Source organism: Gymnoscopelus microlampas (assembly GCF_963454915.1).
Source record: "Gymnoscopelus microlampas genome assembly, chromosome: 3".
NCBI classification, from domain to species: domain Eukaryota; kingdom Metazoa; phylum Chordata; class Actinopteri; order Myctophiformes; family Myctophidae; genus Gymnoscopelus; species Gymnoscopelus microlampas.
The window spans coordinates 29,999,625-30,021,729 of record NC_139940.1 but is presented as its reverse complement, the minus strand read 5'-3'; the positions used below and the strand labels follow the sequence as shown (position 1 = coordinate 30,021,729).

Sequence of the window (22,105 nt, the reverse complement as noted above, 5' to 3'; positions counted from 1 at the left end):
GCACTGAAATGGAACCAAATTGCCATGACTGCTGGCATAATGCTTGTATTAATCAGTTGTAGCCTTTCTGAATGATGCAGTACAGCCAGTTCAGGACTCTTAACCCATTTTGGGCGGGAAACCCTTTTTGTAACTATACCTTTCAGGACGGGAACCGCTTTTGGGGTTCCTGTTGCAGTTCCTGTACAGTATATACTGTAGCAACATAACGTTTTTGTAATTTAACAAAGTTTTTCAGAACATTTTGGGGGATTTAGAAGGCATTTTTAGAATCGGCCTCAGGTCTAAATGGGTTAAAAGATCATACTGGCATGTTTAGCGTATTGACTACAAGTGAAGTCACTGTATACTTCAATACTGCTGACCATTTTCCAAAAGCAAATGGTTTATTTTGTCTGGAAGGATGCAAAATGTTTTTGTACTGTATGAAAATCAACCTGCAGGGACTTTAAACTTGCTTGAGAGAGGTAATCCAACACCAACACTATGTTTTAGATACATTTTTACAAACAAAATTTGAAAGTCAGTGACATATACTGTATGAAAATCAAGCTGCAGGGACTTTAAACTTGCTTGAGAGAGGTAATCCAACACCAACACTATGTTTTAGATAGATTTTTACAAATACAATTCAAAAGTCAGTGACTTATTATAATTCTTCTAATAGCCGATCTGCAATCTCCACACTTCCTGCGTTGTGAGCTTGTAGATCTGCTATTTTCACTACTTTTGTGCAACACTCTTTTATGATGAAGTAGGGCATTCATTTACAAAAAAACACAAAAAGTTGATTGATTGACATTTTTATTTCGTAAAAGAATGTAAAACAACACAGTTACATTTATAATACTTTTGTCTAAAAGGTCCGACCAAAAAAGTCCTTGCGGACTTGTTTCCGTTGGGGTCCTTGAATTATTTCATTGAAATATGGAGATACAAGTTTTCTGCACAACAACAACGATATATACAAAGTTGCATATAGACTATGAAGTGTTTAGACTGATGTGGTCCATGGCTTTATTCTTGTGCCCCATTCACCCGTCCCCCATTCTAAGACTCCAACTGAATATATCATAGGATCCATGTAATTTAAACAGGCTAGTACCCTTGTGTTGGTAACCACCAGACAGCTCTGTGACCCATTTTGGGCTTTGAATCATACCATCACAGAACTGCTGCAGAGGGACGAGTCTATTTTCAATGGGGTTTGTGTCAGCAGCCAGTAAATAAATTAAGGTTTTGCGTGTTACTTTGGCTTTGTTAAGTATTGTATTGTTCATTATCAAGGCTGAAGAAAGTGATCTCCATACAATGATAGACATTCTAAACGTGTGTGTGTGTGTGTGTGTGTGTGTGTGTGTGTGTGTGTGTGTGTGTGTGTGTGTGTGTGTGTGTGTGTGTGTGTGTGTGTGTGTGTGTGTGTGTGTGTGTGTGTGTGTGTGTGTGTGTGTGTGTGTGTGTGTGTGTGTGTGTGTGTCAGAGACACCGAGAAGCAGCTTGTAAATGCAGCTGACCCAGTTCTGCTCTCTAAGCCTGTTCCTTTGGCTGTGCAGGATTCTCCTGAGTGTGACTGTGAACAATCAATCCGAACAGCGGAACAAACACTCAGCGTGTAAGTGAAATTGTATGCATACATGCGTATATCACTGAAAATCTCTTCTCTTCTTTTTGCCTCTCCTCTATGTAGAGAGTGTTAGGGATGCAGTGGGAAGGAAGGTGAAGCTGTCACTAAGGAGGAGAGTCAAACTGGAGATCAAAGGAGACAAGACAGAGAACAGAGTTCTGGTAAGTTACACTGCTTCCACTTCATGGGGAATGAGGGGAATCTCTATCTGTCTCTGCTATGTATGGCCATTAATCAACATTAAGAAAAACCGTGCTTTTATCTCTCACTTGTGATGCGCACACACACCGTGTGTGTGTGCGTGCGTGCGCGTGCGTGTGGCTGGCTAGCTTAGCTGGAAATAACAGCTCAGCCTCAGACCATTAAATATTAGCCACAGACCAGTAAAATCACGACTCTTGAATAATTAACAACCTTGCAGACCATTAAAAATGCATATTGTCATTTTCTGGGCTGAACAGGGATATCAGACTAGACTAGAGATAGTTGGGAGAGAAATAGTCCCTCACTAAATTACTGTCTGAACAGACGTTGTAACCTAAACCTTTTACATGTGGTGCATGATGCTATAGATTCTAAACCTTTGAGATGTATTGGCTTTGGCTCTGTGGGGAATTGACAGAAATACCATATGTGAATAGGTATACAGCTCTGCTGGAATTAGAATCTTTTGTACCCCGTTTACACAGAAGTCCCGGTTTAACACAGGATATTGAACACAGGTTCATCCCGCCTGTGTAAGTCCTGAGTTATCGCCATTCACAAAAGACCTGGGACGGCAAGTTCCCTTCTATGTCCCTCATTGTTGAACAGGTTGTTGTGTTTTGATTTAAAATCTATGTTTCACTTTCAATATTTTAAACACTGCATCCAGACACATGGGAGAGACAGACAGAGGAAGGAGGACGGAGGCAAGATTTTCACATTCACACCTAGTATGCTTGCTAAAATGATCATTGGAGACACTGCAGTCTGTAGGGAATACTCATTCAGCAGCTTCACTTTGAAATCCAATGGTAATGAGTCAGTTTGAGTAGCATTATGTTATTAATTATAATCTTTCCAGATGAATTTAACCATTCCATCGAAGGCTAGAATCTACTCATTGCTTCATACGTCTGTTGAAACTTGATACAACATGCATCAAAGATGTGTCAGTACTGATGTATTTCTCCAATACCTCAACATGCTATGTTGGCAACAATGCATCCTCTGTTATTTCAACCCAGCTTTTTTGTGGCTTTTTCTGTGGCACCAGAGTTACATTTCATCTATGCTTGTTTGTTGGCAGCCATGCCTTTACGCACTGTAGTGCTTGGTTTGTGGCAAACTGGATTGGTGTGGCTCTCACACAACAATGTTCTCATGTGGGAGCTGCTAACAGAGGCTAGTGGTGCGCAGTCTGCGCACACACACATGTATCACACAAAAATGCATAAGTGTAGGAGTTTCTTTCTGTGTGTGGAACTGAAGAATTCCAGAAGAGTGGTTCTGGAATTCCATCCCGACACAGAGCATGAGAATGACATAGAGACTTCACGATGCTGTCCCTGACCAACCAGAATAAATAAAGGTGATATCAATTCAATTCAATTTTATTCAATTGGTTGATGTCAGTTGGTTGATTGGTCAATCAGTCAGTCGAACACAATCGTACCACACAAGATATTTAGAAAACTACTTTCTGGATTGTGACCAAATGTTTTTGTGCTCTTATGCACACCCATGGACGTGTTGTGCTTTCAATGAGGTGTGGTTTGACGGCACATTGCTGTTTTACGTATTATGAGAAAAAAAAGTGATTGTTCGTAGACGAGCCCCGAGACGGTCTTGAATCCAGTGCAGTGGTAGCGCAGATATTTCCTTACTAATAGAGCACATTCGGATTAAGATGCTTGCCCACATACATAGATGGTATCACATCTGCTTGCAATCAAAATCCATCAGAATTCAACACGTTCAACGTGGTAGATGACATTGCTGATTCATTCATTAATGAGACTGGGACAGATTATCCATATATTGCATAATAATAATAATAATGTCTCTGTGTGTCTTTGGAGACACGAGCGGTGAGGAGAGAGAGAATGAGAGAATGGGAGAAAAAGTGAATGCAGTTTATATTGCTGATACATACAGTACTGCATGTTCAAAAGCCCTTCGCCATGTAAGAATGTCATGAATTCATGGCCTATCTGTCTCTCTACAGCAGGAAGGTCATGATCAATATCCAATTGGGGGTCTGAAGGTGCATGAAAAGTGCTGTCTCTTTCATGCTTTAATATGCAGTTTAAAAAAGAACTTACTTCACAGTATGAGTAAAAAGATCAGCATCAGTCTGCTCAGTATTCAAATAGTTAAACAGTGAATTACAACATGCGTGGACACCTTATGACAATATAACTGAATAATTGTCTCCGCCAGGCCGACATGGCCAGACATGGCCCTGTTATAGCGCCACCAGTAGGCCGATTTGTGCAAAACCCATTTTTTAAAATGACTCCTACATATTTTATCCAAACATCACGCAAATCAGTACACAGTATCTCTATAGTCATGTGATCAACACGGATCTGTCTGATTTTCCATATTCCATCCTGATTGGCTAAGGTTGGCTTCCAAAGTTTGCAGGATTGGTCAATTTTTAACTAAATGCCTCAAATCATGAACGCATTTTGCGCTTTCTGTGAAATTTCACACGCACATTCCCACTAGGCCGAGGAAGAAATGGCACTTGAACATTTTCAAATCAGCCTCATGGTGGCGCTATAAAAGGCCAATTTGCATTTTTAACTGTAACTACACCGATCTGCATGAAACTTTGCACGCATACTCTCTAGAGGCCAAGAAAAAACATCTGCCCTGTATTTTTCACATTATCTTTTTATAGCGCCACCAGGAGGCCGACTTATGTAAAACACATACTCTGAGATTAAGCCTTCAGATTTTATCCAAATTTCACGCAAATCGGTACACATGATCTCTATAGTCATGGCTAACATTGACATCTAAAGTTTGCAGGAGTGGCCCGTTTTCAACAAAATGCCACAAATCATGAACGCAGCGTCCGATTGCGGTGGAACTTTGCACGCACATTCGCACTACGTTGAAGAACAAACGCTACCCTTTTAACATTGCCCTATTATAGCGCCACCAGGAGGCAGATTTTTCTTTTTTATATTACTCCTACAAATTTTGTCCAAACATCATGCAACTCAGTACACATTATCTCTATAGTCAAGTGATCAAGATGGTTCCGTACGTTTTTTTTATATTCCAGCCTGATTGGCAAATTCTGAACATTGCTGGCCCACAATAACCTACCTGACCTGGCGGAGACCTGTGCTCCGAGGAGCACTTTTTCTAGTTCCCACTTATTTTGGCCTATCTAATATTTGTACTTAATCATGAATGCCTGATCTGTCTCTCTTATTCCTTAGCAGGTAAGTATCATACACAGTTATTTAAAAAAATATATTATCTGGTTGTCAGCCAGCTAAGGACTAAGGAGAGATTTCTTCCTCAAATTAATCATCTTGAATTTTTTATTTAGATTTATGCGCAGGTTTGTTTTGCCTTGACAGTATGGCAAACTTCAGTGTAATTTTAATCTTTAATTTCTTGAGAATGTTGCGCTATCTATTCGCCTACTGTATTAAGCACAGACAACAGTCACTCAAATCACCAAAATGATCAGCTACAGATGAGTTTCTATGGCAACCTATTGAGCATCCCATGACAATGTAATCATGCAAGGAGTTTAATTTGTGATTCTAAATCCTTTGAATGAAGCAGTGAAGTAAGGAATGTGGTTTATTCCCACGATCAGTTTATCTGCCTGTCAAACACGGCTTCGCTGTTTCCCGCTGAGCTTCACACTTCTTCTTGCGGAGGAGCCCGCGGCATGTCTTGAGTACACTAAAGCCTAATAGATACACTCATCTCTCTTCTTTGAAGACGGCGGAGGGGTGAAGGAGGTAGAGATAATAACATCAGTCTATCAAACACACTCTAGGGAGGACGAAGAGATGGGGGGGGGGGGGGGCTGGGGGGAATCATCATGGAAGCAGGAAGCTGAAAAATTAGAGAGATCCATGAAGTCAAAGACATACCATAAACGCCCTGGCAAGCCTAAAGTCTAATATTATATATTGTATTTATTATATGTCGTCACCTAGCCTTGACACAGAGTCTCGCTTTTCAGCCGTTGTTTTTGACAAGCAATGTGTTTGTGAGACAAATTATGAATTACTTTAGGCTTAACTACAGTGTGTGGCTGTGTTCATGTGTGGACGCAGATGAGTGCGTATGTGCCCGTTTGTTTTTCGCCTGTTTGGCACTGCAATCCCACTGAGGAGAAGCTGCATATTTACTGAGGAAATGCCAGCTGCCAACTCAAACTATGGCTGAGGCTGGTGTGTGTGTGTGTGTGTGTGTGTGTGAGAGAGAGAGAGATAGAGGGACCACTTGACAGGGGTAGGGAGGTCTGTGTTAACCCCAACTTCCCCTTGATCTTCCAGTGTAAATAAAGAGTTTTTTTCTGTCCAAGCCAGAGACTGTCACTAAAAGTTAAAGGAGCAGTAATTGATATTATTTTGGTTAAAATAAGTGTTAAATAGCTTTATATACTGATAGCAATCCTTGCTATATACTATATATAGTATTTGTTCAGTAACAGGAGTCTCCCTGTCTCCCCAGCTCTTTGGTAAGCGGAAAACATATTTTCGAGTCGGGATACCAATTTTATCCAATCCGGAGAGAGAAAACTCATACAAGATACAGGATAAATATGTGAAATTGAAAGTGATAGTGATGACGCAAAGAAGTGAGCAGAGAAAATTATGGGAGTCTGGGATACAATAAAATTGAAGCTGATGAACACTTTAGGTACACTCTCCTGATTGGCTCAAATTGGCTACCTTCTGTTTATTAAAGAGCTGGAGAGATGGGGAGACCCCCCCCCCCATTATTGAACACTATAGCAATGATTACTATCAGCATATAGAGCTTTAACTTTTTAACCAAAAAAAACATTTGTTTTAACCAAACAATATCACAAAGTTACCTTCAACTGTTGTCTCCACCAAGAGTTTGCTTGGCTCAAGAGTTGTCTCACCAGGCTGAAGGCACGGCAGAGACTATGTTTTGCACCCTGTCCATTCGTCCGTGTGTGTGTGTGTCTGTGAGCAGCTAATCTCCGGCACCGATGGGCCGATCGCAGTGAAACTGTGCAGTGTGCACGCACACTCCCTGGATGCCAGAGCAGAACCTCTGCCCCGAAATTGTCAGATCGGTCTGCTATAGCGTCACCAGGAGGACTATTTTTGCGATTTTTTTTTTTTTGTAATACTCCTACAGAATTTGTCCAAACATCACGCAAATCGGTATCTCTATAGTCATTAAACAAAACGGGTCTTTCAGATTTTTCATCTGCTAGACGGCTAGACTCCTGCAGAGCCACGCTGAAAAAAATACAAATACATCTCTTGTGTATTACATGTAGGCTATATTACTTAGTTATCCTTATATTAATATTGTAGATTCTGCATGATGTTACTTACCGTAATCAACTGAATATGACATATACACCTAGCAGCTGCGGTGCATAGCCAAGGCTAAGCGGATCATCAAAGACACCTAGTACCATCCCTAGTCACAATCTGTTCATGCTGCTACTGTCAGGCAGGGGATACGGCAGTATCAAATGCCAAACAAACAGACTAGGGGACAGTTTCTACAGCCAGGACACCAGGCTGCTGAATAGGCGCTGAGCCCATGTTATCCTGAGCCCTGTTTTACATGCTCCCATGTCCCATTAATTACAATGGCACTATCAATTATGTATATGATTGTGAATACACTCCAATTCCCATACTGTACATTTTGCTCCGCCTCCCCTGACCTATGGTTTAAGAGTTCTAGGCCAAAATGTGAATTGGCTTGTTATAGCGCCACCATGAGACCGATTTGAAAACTTTGCGGTAGAGGTTCTTTGCATGGCCTCCTGGGAGTGTCCAGTGGTGTCCAAGATTAGCTGTTCACAGACGGACAGACAGACTCGGGAGCGAAAACATAATCTTTCGGCCGGTCCGGCCTGGTGGGGTTTAAAAACCATTATGCAATTTATTTATTATAATCTGGAGATGTTCATGACTACATTGTGTATTTATCCAGTGAGGGGCCACACTATAATGTTTCTACTAGCGTTCAAAATGTTTAGATTTAGTTGGTCCTCAAACTATGGAGAGCAAACATCACATTATTTTGCTTTCTATGTGTGTTTGTGTGTACCTCTTCTTCCTGTAGCTTTGTTTCTCACACAAACAGTCAATCAGTCAAAGTAAAGACTAGCATTACACTTTTACCCTTGAGCATTGTACAACTTGTTGTGTGTTTTTGAGGACTTACTGTATGTGTAAATGAAATGTGGACGTGTAAGCTCACAGTCATTTCTCTGTGTTTTATTCCTTAAAGTATGAAAAGGTATATTTATCTTTGCTTCTTTCTTCCCTTCCTTCTTCCCATCCTCCCTCTGTCCTTCCTTCGTGTTTAGGCTTTTTGAAAGCCACAACTGAAACGGAGTCTGGACAAAAACCACAGTGACCATACTGGGGTCTTCCCTTTTGAAAATAAATGTATTTTTAGGAGAAGCTAGGAGTTGGTGATTTTTGGGTTTAGACTTTTGCTCCATTCAATGGAAAATAACATGATACAATTCCCAGTTTTAATCTCTAAAGACTGTCTATCAATACAGGTCTGTTCATAATAACGGGTCCATATGTTGAATTATTGAACTACCTTCAAACTAAAGGGGAGATTACAGCTGCAATTCAAGCAGTCAGAAACTCTGATGGGTCATATAATCACTTTGTCTGTTAATAGTGAGAGTTAACGGCCCAGACCACTGGCATAGCGGTCCGGGCGTCTAGGCTCAATGTAGCCTGACAGCGTGTCGCGGCCTCACGGGTTCAAGTCCCGATCCCGACGGCCTTTGCTGCGTGTAACTCCCCATCTCTCCCCATTTCCTGTCAGCCAACTGTCCTAGTAGTGAGAGTTAACCAGGCAGGTCAAGATCAGCATAACTATTGGTTATTCTCTAACAGAATGGACCGTATGGGCCAATTTCTTTTACAATTTCAGAGTTCAATTATCATTCTGGGTATTGCAGTATGTATGCTTCACACCCATCAACACAATGTTACGTTTGTGTCATGTTGTTTAGACAGGCTGGTCATTATACTGATATATGCACACACAGTCATTGCTCCCTCTCTTGCATAATTGTATTAGCTCTGCCTCTTAGCTTCTCAAAAAATATGTTCCTGGAGTACATTTAAATTGCATAACGTTGTGTATACGACAGTGGTTTCATGTGGCAAAAAAACTCATGTGCCCCATCAGACTGTGGCCAATTAGAATAGAGTAGTCTCATAGCTGCATTCAGAGCCTAGTTTAGGTTAAATAGAGAGCCCAGTTTAGCACACCTCACACCCACACCGTGTTATCAGACTCTGCTCTTTTTTCAGCCTCGCCCTGGAGTGGTTTAGTCTGTATGGTGACTAGCCAGCCAGGGCACAGTTGTGAGTGCTAGCTAATTGGGAGGAATTGTGTGCGTGGTTATGGGAGTGAACTCTGAGTATGTGTCTGTCTGCAAGGATTAGTGTATTAATGTGTAATTCCGTTGCCATTGTGTGAACACAGTAAAATCCTCGGTGTTAATTTATCAATGTGTAGCTCAGAGAGAGAGTGTACAAATGTAAGCAGATGGTCCGTCACAGGTCCATTTGGTTGCATTCTCTGAGTGTACAATGCAACTCTCTAAATTAACACAGGATTTTAGTGTGTGTGTGTGTGTGTGTGTGTGTGTGTGTGTGTGTGTGTGTGTGTGTGTGTGTGTGTGTGTGTGTGTGTGTGTGTGTGTGTGTGTGTGTGTGTGTGTGTGTGTGTGTGTGTGTGTGTGTGTGTGTGTGTGTGTGTGTGTGTGTGTGTGTGTGTGTGTGTGCATGTGCCTGTATTCCCAGTGTGGCTACTCTCAGGATAAGTCGAGAGGTTGTATGTGCTCATTATGTCCTCTACCTCGTTCTCCCACTGTCACACTCCACTTGTCCCATGGAGTCTCTCACTCTATCTCACTCTCTCACTCTCTCTCTCTCTCTCTCTGTCTCTCTCTCTCTCTCTCTTTCTGTCTCTTTCTGTCTGTCTGTGTCTCTCTCACTCACTCACTCACTCACTCACTCACTCTCTCTCTCTCACCACCTCGTTCTCCCACTGTCACACTCCACTGGTCCCATGGAGTCTCTCTCTCTCTCTCTCTCTCTCTCTCTCTCTCTCTCTCTCTCTCTCTCTCTCTCTCTCATTCTCTCACTCTCTCACTCTCTCACTCTCTCTGTCTCTCTCTCTCTCTCTTTCTGTCTCTCTCTCTCTCTCTCTCTCTCTCTCTCTCTCTCTCTCTCTCTCTCTCTCTCTCTCTCTCTCTCTCTCTCTCTCTCTCTCTCTCTCTCTCTCACTCTCTCACCACCTCGTTCTCCCACTGTCACACTCCACTGGTCCCATGGAGTCTCTCTCTCTCTCTCTCTCTCTCTCTCTCTCTGAGACACATTGACCAGTCTCACTCGTCTCATGTTTCCCATAATCAAGCTAAATAGGGATTTATTTCTAGCAAGGACCAGTATTTCTAACACACAATGCCCTACTATAACCCCCTAGAGCCATATTAACCAATGATGTTGTCTGATTCCCTCTATGCCCCGCCCACAGTAATTTGTCTTCATTAGCTCCATAGGTCAGTGTGATTGTCACTCAGACAGTCTTTGTAATGTAATTGACCCTACATGAGGTCATTGGATTTAATAGTGTGGATTTTATAATCCCACGCCATTAACTTGTCATGGCCTGGTTTTAACCAAAGATGCCAAATTACATTATATTATATACTTGAACCCATGTGCTAAGCTACTCATTGTCCTCGCTTTCCTTTCATTGTATTTAAACATGATCAAATTGTTGGTCATGTGTGGAGCAATGGCTGGTTGTTACATTGTTTTTAACCCATTAAAACCAGGAAAAAATCTGTATGATTTTTACATTTTAGCTATTAAAAATAGCAGATATACAAGCTTGTAGATCTGCTGTTTTAAAAAAATCGTGAACATTTGTGCAAATCTTTGAATATAGATATTTTTTAACTCAAATCTTTGTTACTGGGGGTCCCTGGAACAAAATGTTTTGAAATGTATTGAGAAATACATGTATAATTTTGAGGGTCCTTGACAGAACCATTGATATAGCAACATACGTTTTTCAGAAAACTGTTAGGATTTAGAAAACATTTTTAGAATCACCCTCAGGTCTTAATGGGTTAATTGAATGTGGTATGTAGGTCACAGAGGCTGTCGACATTGTTTGGGTTTGAAATGACAAAATTGTTTTCCATGTTGTAGTAAACAGGAATAACACTAACAATGTATAATCATGTTCTGTTGTCAAAATATCAATGTGATTAAAACGTGCTTCAAAAAATATTTATTATGATCAGACTTTGACAAGATTGTGCTTGATGGAATGAATTGAGTGTATATGAAGGTTGATATGGTGATGACGTAATGCTATTGTCCCAGCACTTGCCAAACCAGTATACTCATAGAATGAGGCTTTATGTTTTTAAAGTGTATAGCTTTATAGAAGTTATTACGGGGCCAGGCTTCCAGCATGGACCCGTATTGTTATTGGCATTATTCCATTTCTTCTGACACTTTTGGCAGTTCTGGCTGAACCGTGCAGTCGCTTTTTATGAAACTCGGCCATATGATAGATGGTCATGAAAAACGATCAAGAAATAATTCTCACAATCTTTCGTCAAAAGGTGGCGCTATAGCACTCAATTGAAAAATGCCAACTTTGAACAGGTACAACTCATGCCCTGTTTCACCTACAGCCATGAAACTTCGATGCACACATGCGTCTCTTCATGCTGAACAACTTTCACACTCTGACTTTTGACCTCTGACCTTTAGATCTCCCACCATTTGGAATTATATGAAAAACAGTTAAAACCTATCTCCTCCTGGGATTTTTGAGTAATCTGCACGAAACCTTTTACACATGAACTTTGGACCTATGCCAAAAAACTTTTGCAAAATATTTTCCATAAGTGAAAAAATGAAGCTTTAATGAGCCAATGAATATTGCAGTTTTATGACAATTATTCATCTGCCCCTAACACATACATGCAGACTTACCATTCTTTGAAACTTTGCAGAAATGTAAAGGGCCATTCCAAATATCACTGAAACCAATCTTACTCCAATTGGTCAAACGGGGGCGCTATAGCAATTTTTTTTTAATTGAAACTTTAAACAGGCAAAAGTCATGCCTCGTTTGGCCGACAGCCATTAGACCTGCTTACACATGTGCCTTGACTAATGAGGAACACATCTATCACGTTGACCAGTAAGCACCGCCCTTAGATTGTCCGCAATCTTGAGCAGTTTGAAAAACACTTAAACCCAGGATTTTTCAGCTATTTGCGTGAAACTGTATCATCTGTGTGATCTCCTTTCACAGGTTCTTGTCTGTTGGTGGCTTCTCGCTTAAATGTGTGCCCCACAACCTGAAGGTCACCAGTTCAAGCCTCACTTGGTGCAGACTTCATCTAAGTTGCATTTCACACAACATGACTATCAATGAATACATCTGCAATTGTTAAAGATAACATGAAATACTTAATTGAGTGTTTTTTACATACAGCTGATCTACAATCTCACAACTTTTCAGATAGCAATGAGAGTATGTTTTTTCAATGTATAACATACTTCATTGTGAAAATAGCCGATGTACAATCTGACAACTTCTAATGGTTTGTGAGCTTGTAGATCGGCTACTTTCACTAGTTTTGGTTCTGAGGAGATGTACAATTTCTTCATTGGTAAATGGTTTGTGAACGAGTGATCTTTGTGTTAGTGAAACAGGGGCTTGGGTCATGACAGAAGGCAAGAGTTTGTGATCCTCAACAGACAATATCAGCCTGGACAAAGCTATAGCACTATAGGTAGTGTTGCAGCTACCTAAGAGTGCCTCACGATCGCAAGGTTGCCGGTTCAAGCCTCACTTGATGCAGACTCATTTAAGTTGAATTGCAAAAAACATGACTCAATCTATTCCGTTTCCATGGCTCTTCAATCTATTCCGTTTCTATCTTCAATCTATTCCGTTTCCATCTCTCTCTCTCTCTCTCTCTCTCTCTCTCTCTCTCTCTCTCTCTCTCTCTCTCTCTCAGGGTCGGCCATAGCTGAGTGGTTAGTGAGCCCGCCTAGGGAGCCAGAGGCTCTGGTTGACCCAGGTACGATTCCAGGCCACGTCAGCAAATGTGTCGATGAAATGAAATTTGTCCCTGAGCAAGACTCTTAACCCCTAATTGCTCACAGGCCCTCATTGGAAACAAGACCGCAAGGACTTTCATGAACTGACCTGTTAAAGGAATTATCATTTATCTTTCTCTCTCCTGGCCCCGTATTATCGCTGCTTGCAGCTATATTTATACAATTGTCTTTGTCTAGCTTTTATCATTGGTCTGGTCAGATATCAGTGCTATTTCTGAATGGTAAAAGCCTAATTCATGACATACTGTATATATAGTTTACATGAAAAGAACATGCAATATATCAGACGAGTAACTGAACATAGAGAACAGAAGTGTGCGCCAGCTGTGTGTGAGAGGGACTGGGATTTGAAACCATAGAAAATGCTGACCAATACCACAGACTTGTATAGGACTGCACTGACACACACACAATGCACTCATGTCTTTTATGGATGTTGACTGTCTTTTTGTATCATTGTGATTGTTAGCGAATTACAAATCAGCTGCTCCTTCGATTACAACGAGCTGAAATGAACTGATACCAGACGGGTAACTTTATCAGTATTAAGCCTGAGCACTTGGGTGCGCATAGTTTCTCGTTCTGAAAATAGCCAATCTACCAGCTCACAATGTGCCACTGTGTGGCACATTGTAAGCTTGTAAATCAGCTATTTTGTGTGTGTGTGTGTGTGTGTGTGTGTGTGTGTGTGTGTGTGTGTGTGTGTGTGTGTGTGTGTGTGTGTGTGTGTGTGTGTGTGTGTGTGTGTGTGTGTGTGTGTGTGTGTGTGTGTGTGTGTGTGTGTGTGTGTGTGTGTGTGTGTGTGTGTGTGTGTGCACTCTGTGGTTTCACATGTGTCCTTCTTTGCAAGTGCATATGTGTAAGACAAGAATGTTCCGTCTGTGTAGTCATGTGTGTAGATTTCTTTACCTGAATATTTGACAGGCCAGCAGTATGAAAGTTTTTTGCAGAGTATTGTGGTTTTAAGCCACTAACTGTGTGAAACTTCATACTTTATTTAACACCAGCTTGCTGATGTGGCTGAAATTCCAGCAGCTGCAGTCTCGCTCTCCCACAGGTACTGTTGTTATTTCTTTAAAAGTTAGAAGGATAAGGGTTCTCATACTTTCTAAACTGAAACCACTCATTAATGTCACTTTACTTTGTTGTTATTCACACATCTTCAAGTCAGAGCTCTGTTATTGAGGGCCCTAGTCTTCACAGAAGAGTTTGAAAATTATTTTAAGCCTTTTCATATTTATGGTTTAGCTCTACTATTATTTTTGTAGAAAACTATGTTTTGCACGCCGTCCGTCCGCCCGTCTGCGAGCAGCTAATCTCTGGCACCGTTGACCCCAATCGCAGAAAAACTGTGCACACACACTCCCTGGATGCCAGAGCAGAACCTCTGCCTCAAATATTTCAGATCGGCCTGTTACAGCGCCACCAGGAGGCCGTTTTTTGCGAAATATTCTTTTTTTTATATTACTCTTACTGATCAAATCTATACATAGTATCTCTATAGTCATGTGATCAAGATGAATCTATCCAATTTTTCATATTCCATCTTGATTGGCTAATATTGCCTTCCAAAGTTTGCAGGATTGGTCCGTTTTGAACAAAATGCATCATTAACACAGCATGTGATTTCCGTGACACGCACATTCCCACTAGGCCGAGGAAGAAATGCCACTTGAAATCTTTCAAATCAGCCTCATGGTGGCACTATAACTGGCCGATTCGCGTTTTTACCTATAATTGGACCAACCTGTGTGAAACTTTGCACGCACACTCCCTAGAGGCCAAGGAAAAACCTTTGCCCCGCGTTTTTCACAACCCAGCAACCCAGCAATGCCTCCATCTTCTACATTTAATGTAAAACTACATTTACTAATGCTTAACTAATGATTAATAGTGTATAGTTATTATAAAGTGCTACCCAATTATTTTATATTAACATTGCTGGAGGTTCGGACAAGCAACAGCACAAGTCTTTGCATACTACTGAAACATTTGCCAATTCCAAATCAGTTGCCCAACAAGGGGTTCTTATTTATTAATTTTCATTTTCTACTGTATTAGTCGACTAATCTGGAGCATCACAATGCTTGTCTATGGTATTTGGCTGTATGGGGTGGATCATAGTTTACAGGATGTAGACTTTATGTCTATTGGGATGGATGTGGCGGCAACATACTAACAGTGTTTTATCATCAAGATCATCAAGAGTGTTCAACACCGTGTGTGTGTGTGTACAGTATGATGTTTGATGTTAAACTACAGCATGTTAATGTGTGTGTGTGTGTGTGTGTGTGTGTGTGTTTGTGTGTGTGTGTGTGTGTGTGTGTGTGTGTGTGTGTGTGTGTGTGTGTGTGTGTGTGTGTGTGTGTGTGTGTGTGTGTGTGTGTGTGTGTGTGTGTGTGTGTGTGTGTGTGTGTGTGTGTGTGTGTGTGTGTGTGTGTGTGTGTGTGTGTGTGTGAACATGTGTTATTAGTGCAGACTGATGTTATCTGCCCACTCCAGAAGGAAAACAGGGGTTGTGCCAACCCAACCTAGAACACAGCCCCCTCCCTCCCTCCCTTCTCCTCTCTGCCTTTGTCTCCGTCACTCCTTTCTTCTCTTGCTCTGTCTGTCTGTCCGTTCATTTGTCTGACTGACTGACTGTACTGTATGTCTGACTATGTCTGACTGTATGCAGCAAAATAAAGGTAGGGGAAGGGGTGGGTGTTTGGTTGGATGGTTGGGGCTTAGGGTGTGATTGTTTTGGCATTGATTGGGTTTTATATGGTTTTAGCTTGATGACCTTTTTTGCATTGCGGGCTGTGTGTTATTGTTGGTCATAACGCAACAGACAGGCATTTTAACCCTGATTTACACTTGGTTTTGCATTGTCTCGCACCGAAAATGGCAGATCTACTGTGTATACAAGCTCATAACGCGTTGCTGCGACATGAGCTTGTAGATCGGCTATTTTTGGACTGAGACACCAGCGTGCAACTAAGTGTAAATCAGGAGTTCTCTCTCTCCCTTTCCTTTCCTTTCCAACATAACCTTTCTCCCATCCTGCGTGCAGCGGCATCCTATTTACCCCAAAACCTTGGCTCGCCACACACACACACACACACACACACACACACACACACACACACACACACACACACACACACACACACACACACACACACACACACACACACACACACACACACACACACACTAATGTCTCCATTGTGTCTGCTTGGCATGATGATGAATGAACGACAGTTCCTTATCTTTTACCTAAACACATGCAGAGTTCTTAGGGGAACCCTGCAGGCTAATGGGGTTCTAAGTGGAACCTTTCTGTTCATAAGACCCCACTATCAGCCCTGGCAGCATCCATCAAAGCACACTGATAGGCTATGTCTTAGAAGGCAGAGGGCAGCCTGCCAGACAGACTATAATCTTAATCTGAATGCGCAATCATCTAATCCCCCTGCTCAGCCTTTTTATGTATTAGTAAGGGGATAGCATAAGATGCAAGCTCAGGAGGTTTACTGGATATTTAATGTTTGAAATAGTTATTTAAAGGGTGTTACCTGCAACATTTTATGATAATGAAGACAGTTACTTTTGCCAGAATTAACAGCAGTGTTTCCCCCCATTTGTATTAGTGTTCCTTATAAAGTCCTGTATTACCTAAATTGATTTTGGCCAATTGAAGCTGATCATTTTTGCCAGATGATAGTCAGCACAAATGTGCCCTTTGTGTTGAATAATGGATGCTCTGTTCATTTTGGCAATTGCTCTGCCTGCTGAAAGCAATGTTGTTCATCATTCATGCCTCAAAACATTACCATTACCTATCTATGACTGTCTATAAGGCTCGGGATGTTAACATAGCACATTCACATTCACAATTTAACGCATACAGCATTTCTGCTGACAGTTGTCTTTGGACAGCATGGAAGGAAAACAAACAAAAAGAATTAAATGCAATTAGACACCGTAGCACTTAATCACACCACAGCCCACTGCAGCAGTGGTCCGATAAGACCAGCCTATCAAATCTATCCAGGAAGCACCACTGTCAGCTCCCTTTGTTCCCCTCCATGCTTAAAACCCCAGCAGTAAAATGTAACGATGAGCAGAGCAGCACTAAAATAAAATTGATGTCTCTTCCTAATGCTCCTCTTGTCTGCTCGCGTGGCGTAGTGGCTCATTCACTGCAGAAAATGATTTTTACTCTAAAATGAAATCCAGCCTACTATTTGTGGAGAAAGAAAATGCCTATCTATGCTATCTTGAGGCTTTTCAAAGATGCAATGTGTAATGGCAGCAGATTGTATTTATTTATTTATTTGATCAAATTCATACTTTAATACAGCTTTATAACGATGCTTCAAAACCTTAACGAATGTTGCTTTTAGTAGTGTTCTCTTTGCCCTCTGTACTCACTATCACCGAACATTTCTTCATATTATTTAGATCCTGTACTAAGCTATATCCTTTGGTTTTGATGCATTTGTTTTATGCAGACAGAGGGTCATGTTGTAGTTGTGTTGGTGAGCAGCATAATGCTCCCGTAAAGTTGCTATTTTGTATTTTAACGTTGTGTAAATCTGCAGAAATAAGGCATTATATTACATTATATATGTCAGTTGTTAGGGCATAGAGAGTTGCTATTGTGTGGTAAAGACCAGCGTTGTCCTGTGGTTTTGGTGCAGTGGGAGTCTGTAGAGGTTTATAACAGAAGGCCTCAGCTGCACCGTCAGCAGCTTGCCCTGGCTCGGACTGAATCATTGTATTGTAAAATACAGGCAATTTCTCTGAGCACATTTAGTGTAGTGGTTATGAGTCCTGCTCCTGCTACCACGTTTGCCCATTCTGGCTTGGGATCAGATCATCCCACCACGTTTCTCAGCTTAACTATGATGCCCCCAGTACATCTCCTGCTTAGCATTCCCACTAGATCAACAATGGTAAACACGCTTTAGAGCCAATTTTCTAATCAGGCATACAGTATAGAAAGGAAACAAGAGTACTCTACATTATATCCTCCACTGCTGTTGGTATTACACAGATTTGACCAGTGGGTTCAGTATTCTTTTCAGAAATGAGTGACACATATTTGGTAGTAGTTTTCTTGTATAAAATGATACTACTGTGGTAGGTTTCAAGATTATGACATTTTACTTGACGATTAATTGTCACTCAAATAATTGCGATTAGTTTAATTGCGTTTCTGCCGCTATGAATAAAAAAAGCATTTTTGTTTGGCTTTTAGGCTTTGTAAACAAAAGGCATGACAAATAGCTTACATAATTCATTAACTTCATACAGTACATAAAAAAAACATGAATGGTGGAAATAGCCGATCTACAAGCTCAGAACGCATCACGCCGTGACTCGTTTTGAGCTTGTAGATCTGCTATTTTCACTACTTTTGAAAATGTTTGAAAATATAAATATAACATTTTTAACATTATTACGATTATCTTAAATAATTGCCATTAGGCGATAATTGTGACAGGCCTATAGGCTATTTGGAAGCAGTCAAATGTGAATTTTAATAAGATTTTAAACGGAAGTCGGAGGTCAACGGCTGCTTGTTTAGTGTTTGGGTAGAAGGATCTTTGTGCCAGTTTTGAATCTGATATATGTATGTATTTTCTTGGCATGGGATGGGATAGAGCTCTCTGGTTGTTTGAGATGTGAGAGGGAGAACAAGAGAGGGATGTACGAACTTGCATGTTTAATGTCAATACCGCGGCAGAAAGCATGTGTGTGCGCGCGTGTTTGCGCATGTACGTGCAGGTTTCAAAGGAGTGTTTTTGTTGCGCAATGCTTCTAAAATTCTTTATAGTTTTTCTGTACACAGGGGGTGGCAGACTACTGCCACCCTGTGGCATGGAGTTATTTCCTCTCACGCGGGTGCACAACAGCGCCATCAGCATCATCTGTACGGTGTGTTCTTAGTGTGCACACAGCTACATTTTAACACCTATACATCCGACGTCTGCCCGACTTGTCAGGACAAGTCAGTGTGGTGGCTAGGGGTCTTAAAGCAGAGAGAGACATGTGACGAACACTGTTAGTTGGAGTTAAACCCTCTACAGTATACTTGTGAAGATGTGGTATACGTCTTCAGTTTCTTAGTACTATAATAGATCATCTTAGTGCTGCATTCGGTCGACCACAACATCGAAACTGGATTTTAATCATACTTAAAGGACAGGGACTACTTCGTCACATCTGAGTGGACAAAAATGACATACAGCGTTCCGTAAAGCTCCAGTGGAGCCTCTTCTCTTCAACATCTACATGCTCCTACTGGCTCAGATTATGTTAAACAACAAAATGTATTACCATAGTTATGCTGATGACATAACCGTATAAGAGGACCATATTCATGGAAAAATCAATCGGACGACTGCAGTTGATTTAAGAATTCTGCTGCTCGAGCCAAGAAAGTGGATCATATCACTCCAGTTCTTAGATATTTGTCCCCTTGTCTGTCAGATAATGTATTTCAACATACTACTACTGTTGGTTTATAAAGCACTGAATAGTTTAAGGCCAAAATACATTTCTGATGATGTGATACATCATGAACCCTCTAGACCTCTCGGGTCGTCGCGGACAGGTCTGCTTTCTGAACCCAGAGTAGGACCTAAACGTGGAGAAGCAGTGCTCAGTTGTTATGCACCACATGCCTTCTACAACTCTCAATTATTAAAAAAAAAAAAAAAATCTTCTGCACTAATTGTATTATTTTTTCTTTTTTATTATATTCAAATGTGCTTTAGTAATGTGTTTCTTTTGCGCTCTCTTAATGCTCTGTGTCTTAATATGCTTAATGTAAAGCACTTTGAATTGCCTTGTTGAAATGTGCTATACAATGTACTTGCCATGCCTATACTGTATATGAAAGTAAATGAGACACAAGGATGTTCCCTGCCTTTCTAATTAATATTAATTCTGAAAATCTTCTTCTTATGGACAGTCAGATGATGCATATGGTCCAGGTTTTGAGGATCATAAGCCACTCTTTTGTGACTGTGTAGTAGTCATTTTGACTGCAGTCCTGGCTGAGAATCCCATCCCAATGCAGCAGGCATTAAGTTATTTTTCAATCCAGATCCATAATACTAGTGAAACCCTACCCAAATCTACAGTATACAGTGTGAAGGTTTGCCTTGCATGTACAGTATTACGTATGATGCATACCAGTACAACATGTTTTCTCCCTGGTATGCAGCTTTCTGAGCAGCAGCCTGGTGGGGCTTTGTCCTCTCTGTTACACTGTATTACATCATCATTATCACTGAGTCTTTATTTGAAAGCTGCAACCCAGAACTTTTTTAGTGAATAAAACATTATTTTGAGCAATATGTATGGTGAGTATGTTAATGCAATATAACTAGCACATCTGCAGTGGTTGGTCTCGCTGCTCTGCTATTATGAAATTTGAACCTGTGTTCGGGTAGGACCACTACTGTACTGGTTGACAATTGGTATTCCCTGAAGCTCAAAGCGCAATATAACCCCTGCCCAAAGTCAGTGGTATTACTAATTTTGTTTTGAATCCCAGGAAGGATGTGCATTTTATGGATGTTCAGCTTTAAACACATAAACTATAGGTGTAATGCGTGTGGTTTGTGGTCTGTTTTGTGCAGGCATACACATCTGCACGCACGCACGCACGCACGCACGCACGCACGCACGCACGCACGCACGCACGCACGCACGCACGCACGCACGCACGCACGCACGCACGCACGCACGCACGCACGCACGCACGCACGCACGCACGCACGCACGCACGCACACACACACACACACACACACACACACACACACACACACACACACACACACACACACACACACACACACACACACACACACACACACACACACACACACACACACACACACACACACACACACACACACACATGCATAAATCATGTGCATGTGTGAAGAGCACACATATTGTGTACACACATGGCATGCATAGTTACTGTTATGAATACATGCATACACTGTCATACTGTGCCCTAAGCTGATGAATGGAAAAAAAGGAAAAATGAAAGAAAGAAAGCTAAGAGTAATAATAAAAAGTCAGGAAGACAGTTGTGTTCAATAGTGTGATGCTATCCACATGGCAACCAATTTGAGATAAGGAGGACAGAGAGGAGGAAGGATGCAGTAGAATACAAATAAAACACACAATTGTTCTTGTTGCACATCCCCCCAAAGTTTTTTTTCTTGTTTTTTGGCACATAATGGATTTTATCAACAGCCATACATCACACAGAAACGATATCACTTTTATATTAATAAGTTATTATAAAAGTAGCAAGCATCTGTTTAATCATAGTAGTGGCTGTGGTTTATGGTGAGTTGTTGCACTCCTTCCTTCCCCTTTCTCTCTCTCTCTATATATATACTGTATATATTTATATACATACATATACGCCTCTCTTTGTGTCTCTCTCTCAAGTCACCCTTACCCCCTGGCTCCACATGTTAACCTACTTACAGTTCTGTGTGTAACTAGGGAGAGAGACAGAGAAGGCAGGCCATGATGATGTTGTTGGAGGTGGAGTGGAGGGGAAGACAAAAGGAAGAGAAAAAAGGAGGATAGAAGTGTTGGGAGACAGGAAGAAAGGAGAGAGAATTCCGCTGCGTCATGTCAACCTCATCCTTCTAGAGCTGATGGATTCAGCGTATTAAAAGGCTCAAATCAGGGTCCTGCCACAGGCCTCAGTTTTGGCACAGAGATGAAATGGCTTTCAAACGCTTCCTTTCATTAAATATCTTCTCTGCTGATTGGATTTCAAACCTGGCGTGTTATCAGCGCTACAGCACTTAGCTTCTATTAAGTCATTACACTTGCTTGCCTCACCACATTTTGCTGTTTATAACCCGTCCATTCTTGCTGTCTCTCTGCTACAGTATTCCACCCTCCCTGTCTCCCTCTCTTATACTCTCTCCGTACTGTCCTTCCATCTCTCTCTCTCTCTCTCTTTTCCCAGTCTTTCTCTCGCCTGTTGTCTCTGTGGTTGTCCCTTCATCACCTTTGATCTCCACAGTGCTGCACTGACAAGCTGTGTTCACACGGCCAGGGCATTATGAC

General features: G+C 41.3%; 1 protein-coding gene across 2 annotated transcripts in view; it reads left to right on the top strand.

The window, feature by feature from the left end:
* The window catches only part of LOC311042788 (F-actin-uncapping protein LRRC16A-like), a 93,797-nt gene that overhangs the window by 3,735 nt on the left and 67,957 nt on the right, over nucleotides 1-22,105 (top strand). For both annotated transcript variants that reach the window (XM_084053793.1, XM_084053792.1), the window contains exon 2: nucleotides 1,688-1,785. In XM_084053793.1, coding sequence (XP_083909919.1) covers nucleotides 1,688-1,785 — 98 coding nt within the window. The remainder of the gene's footprint in view (nucleotides 1-1,687; nucleotides 1,786-22,105) is intronic.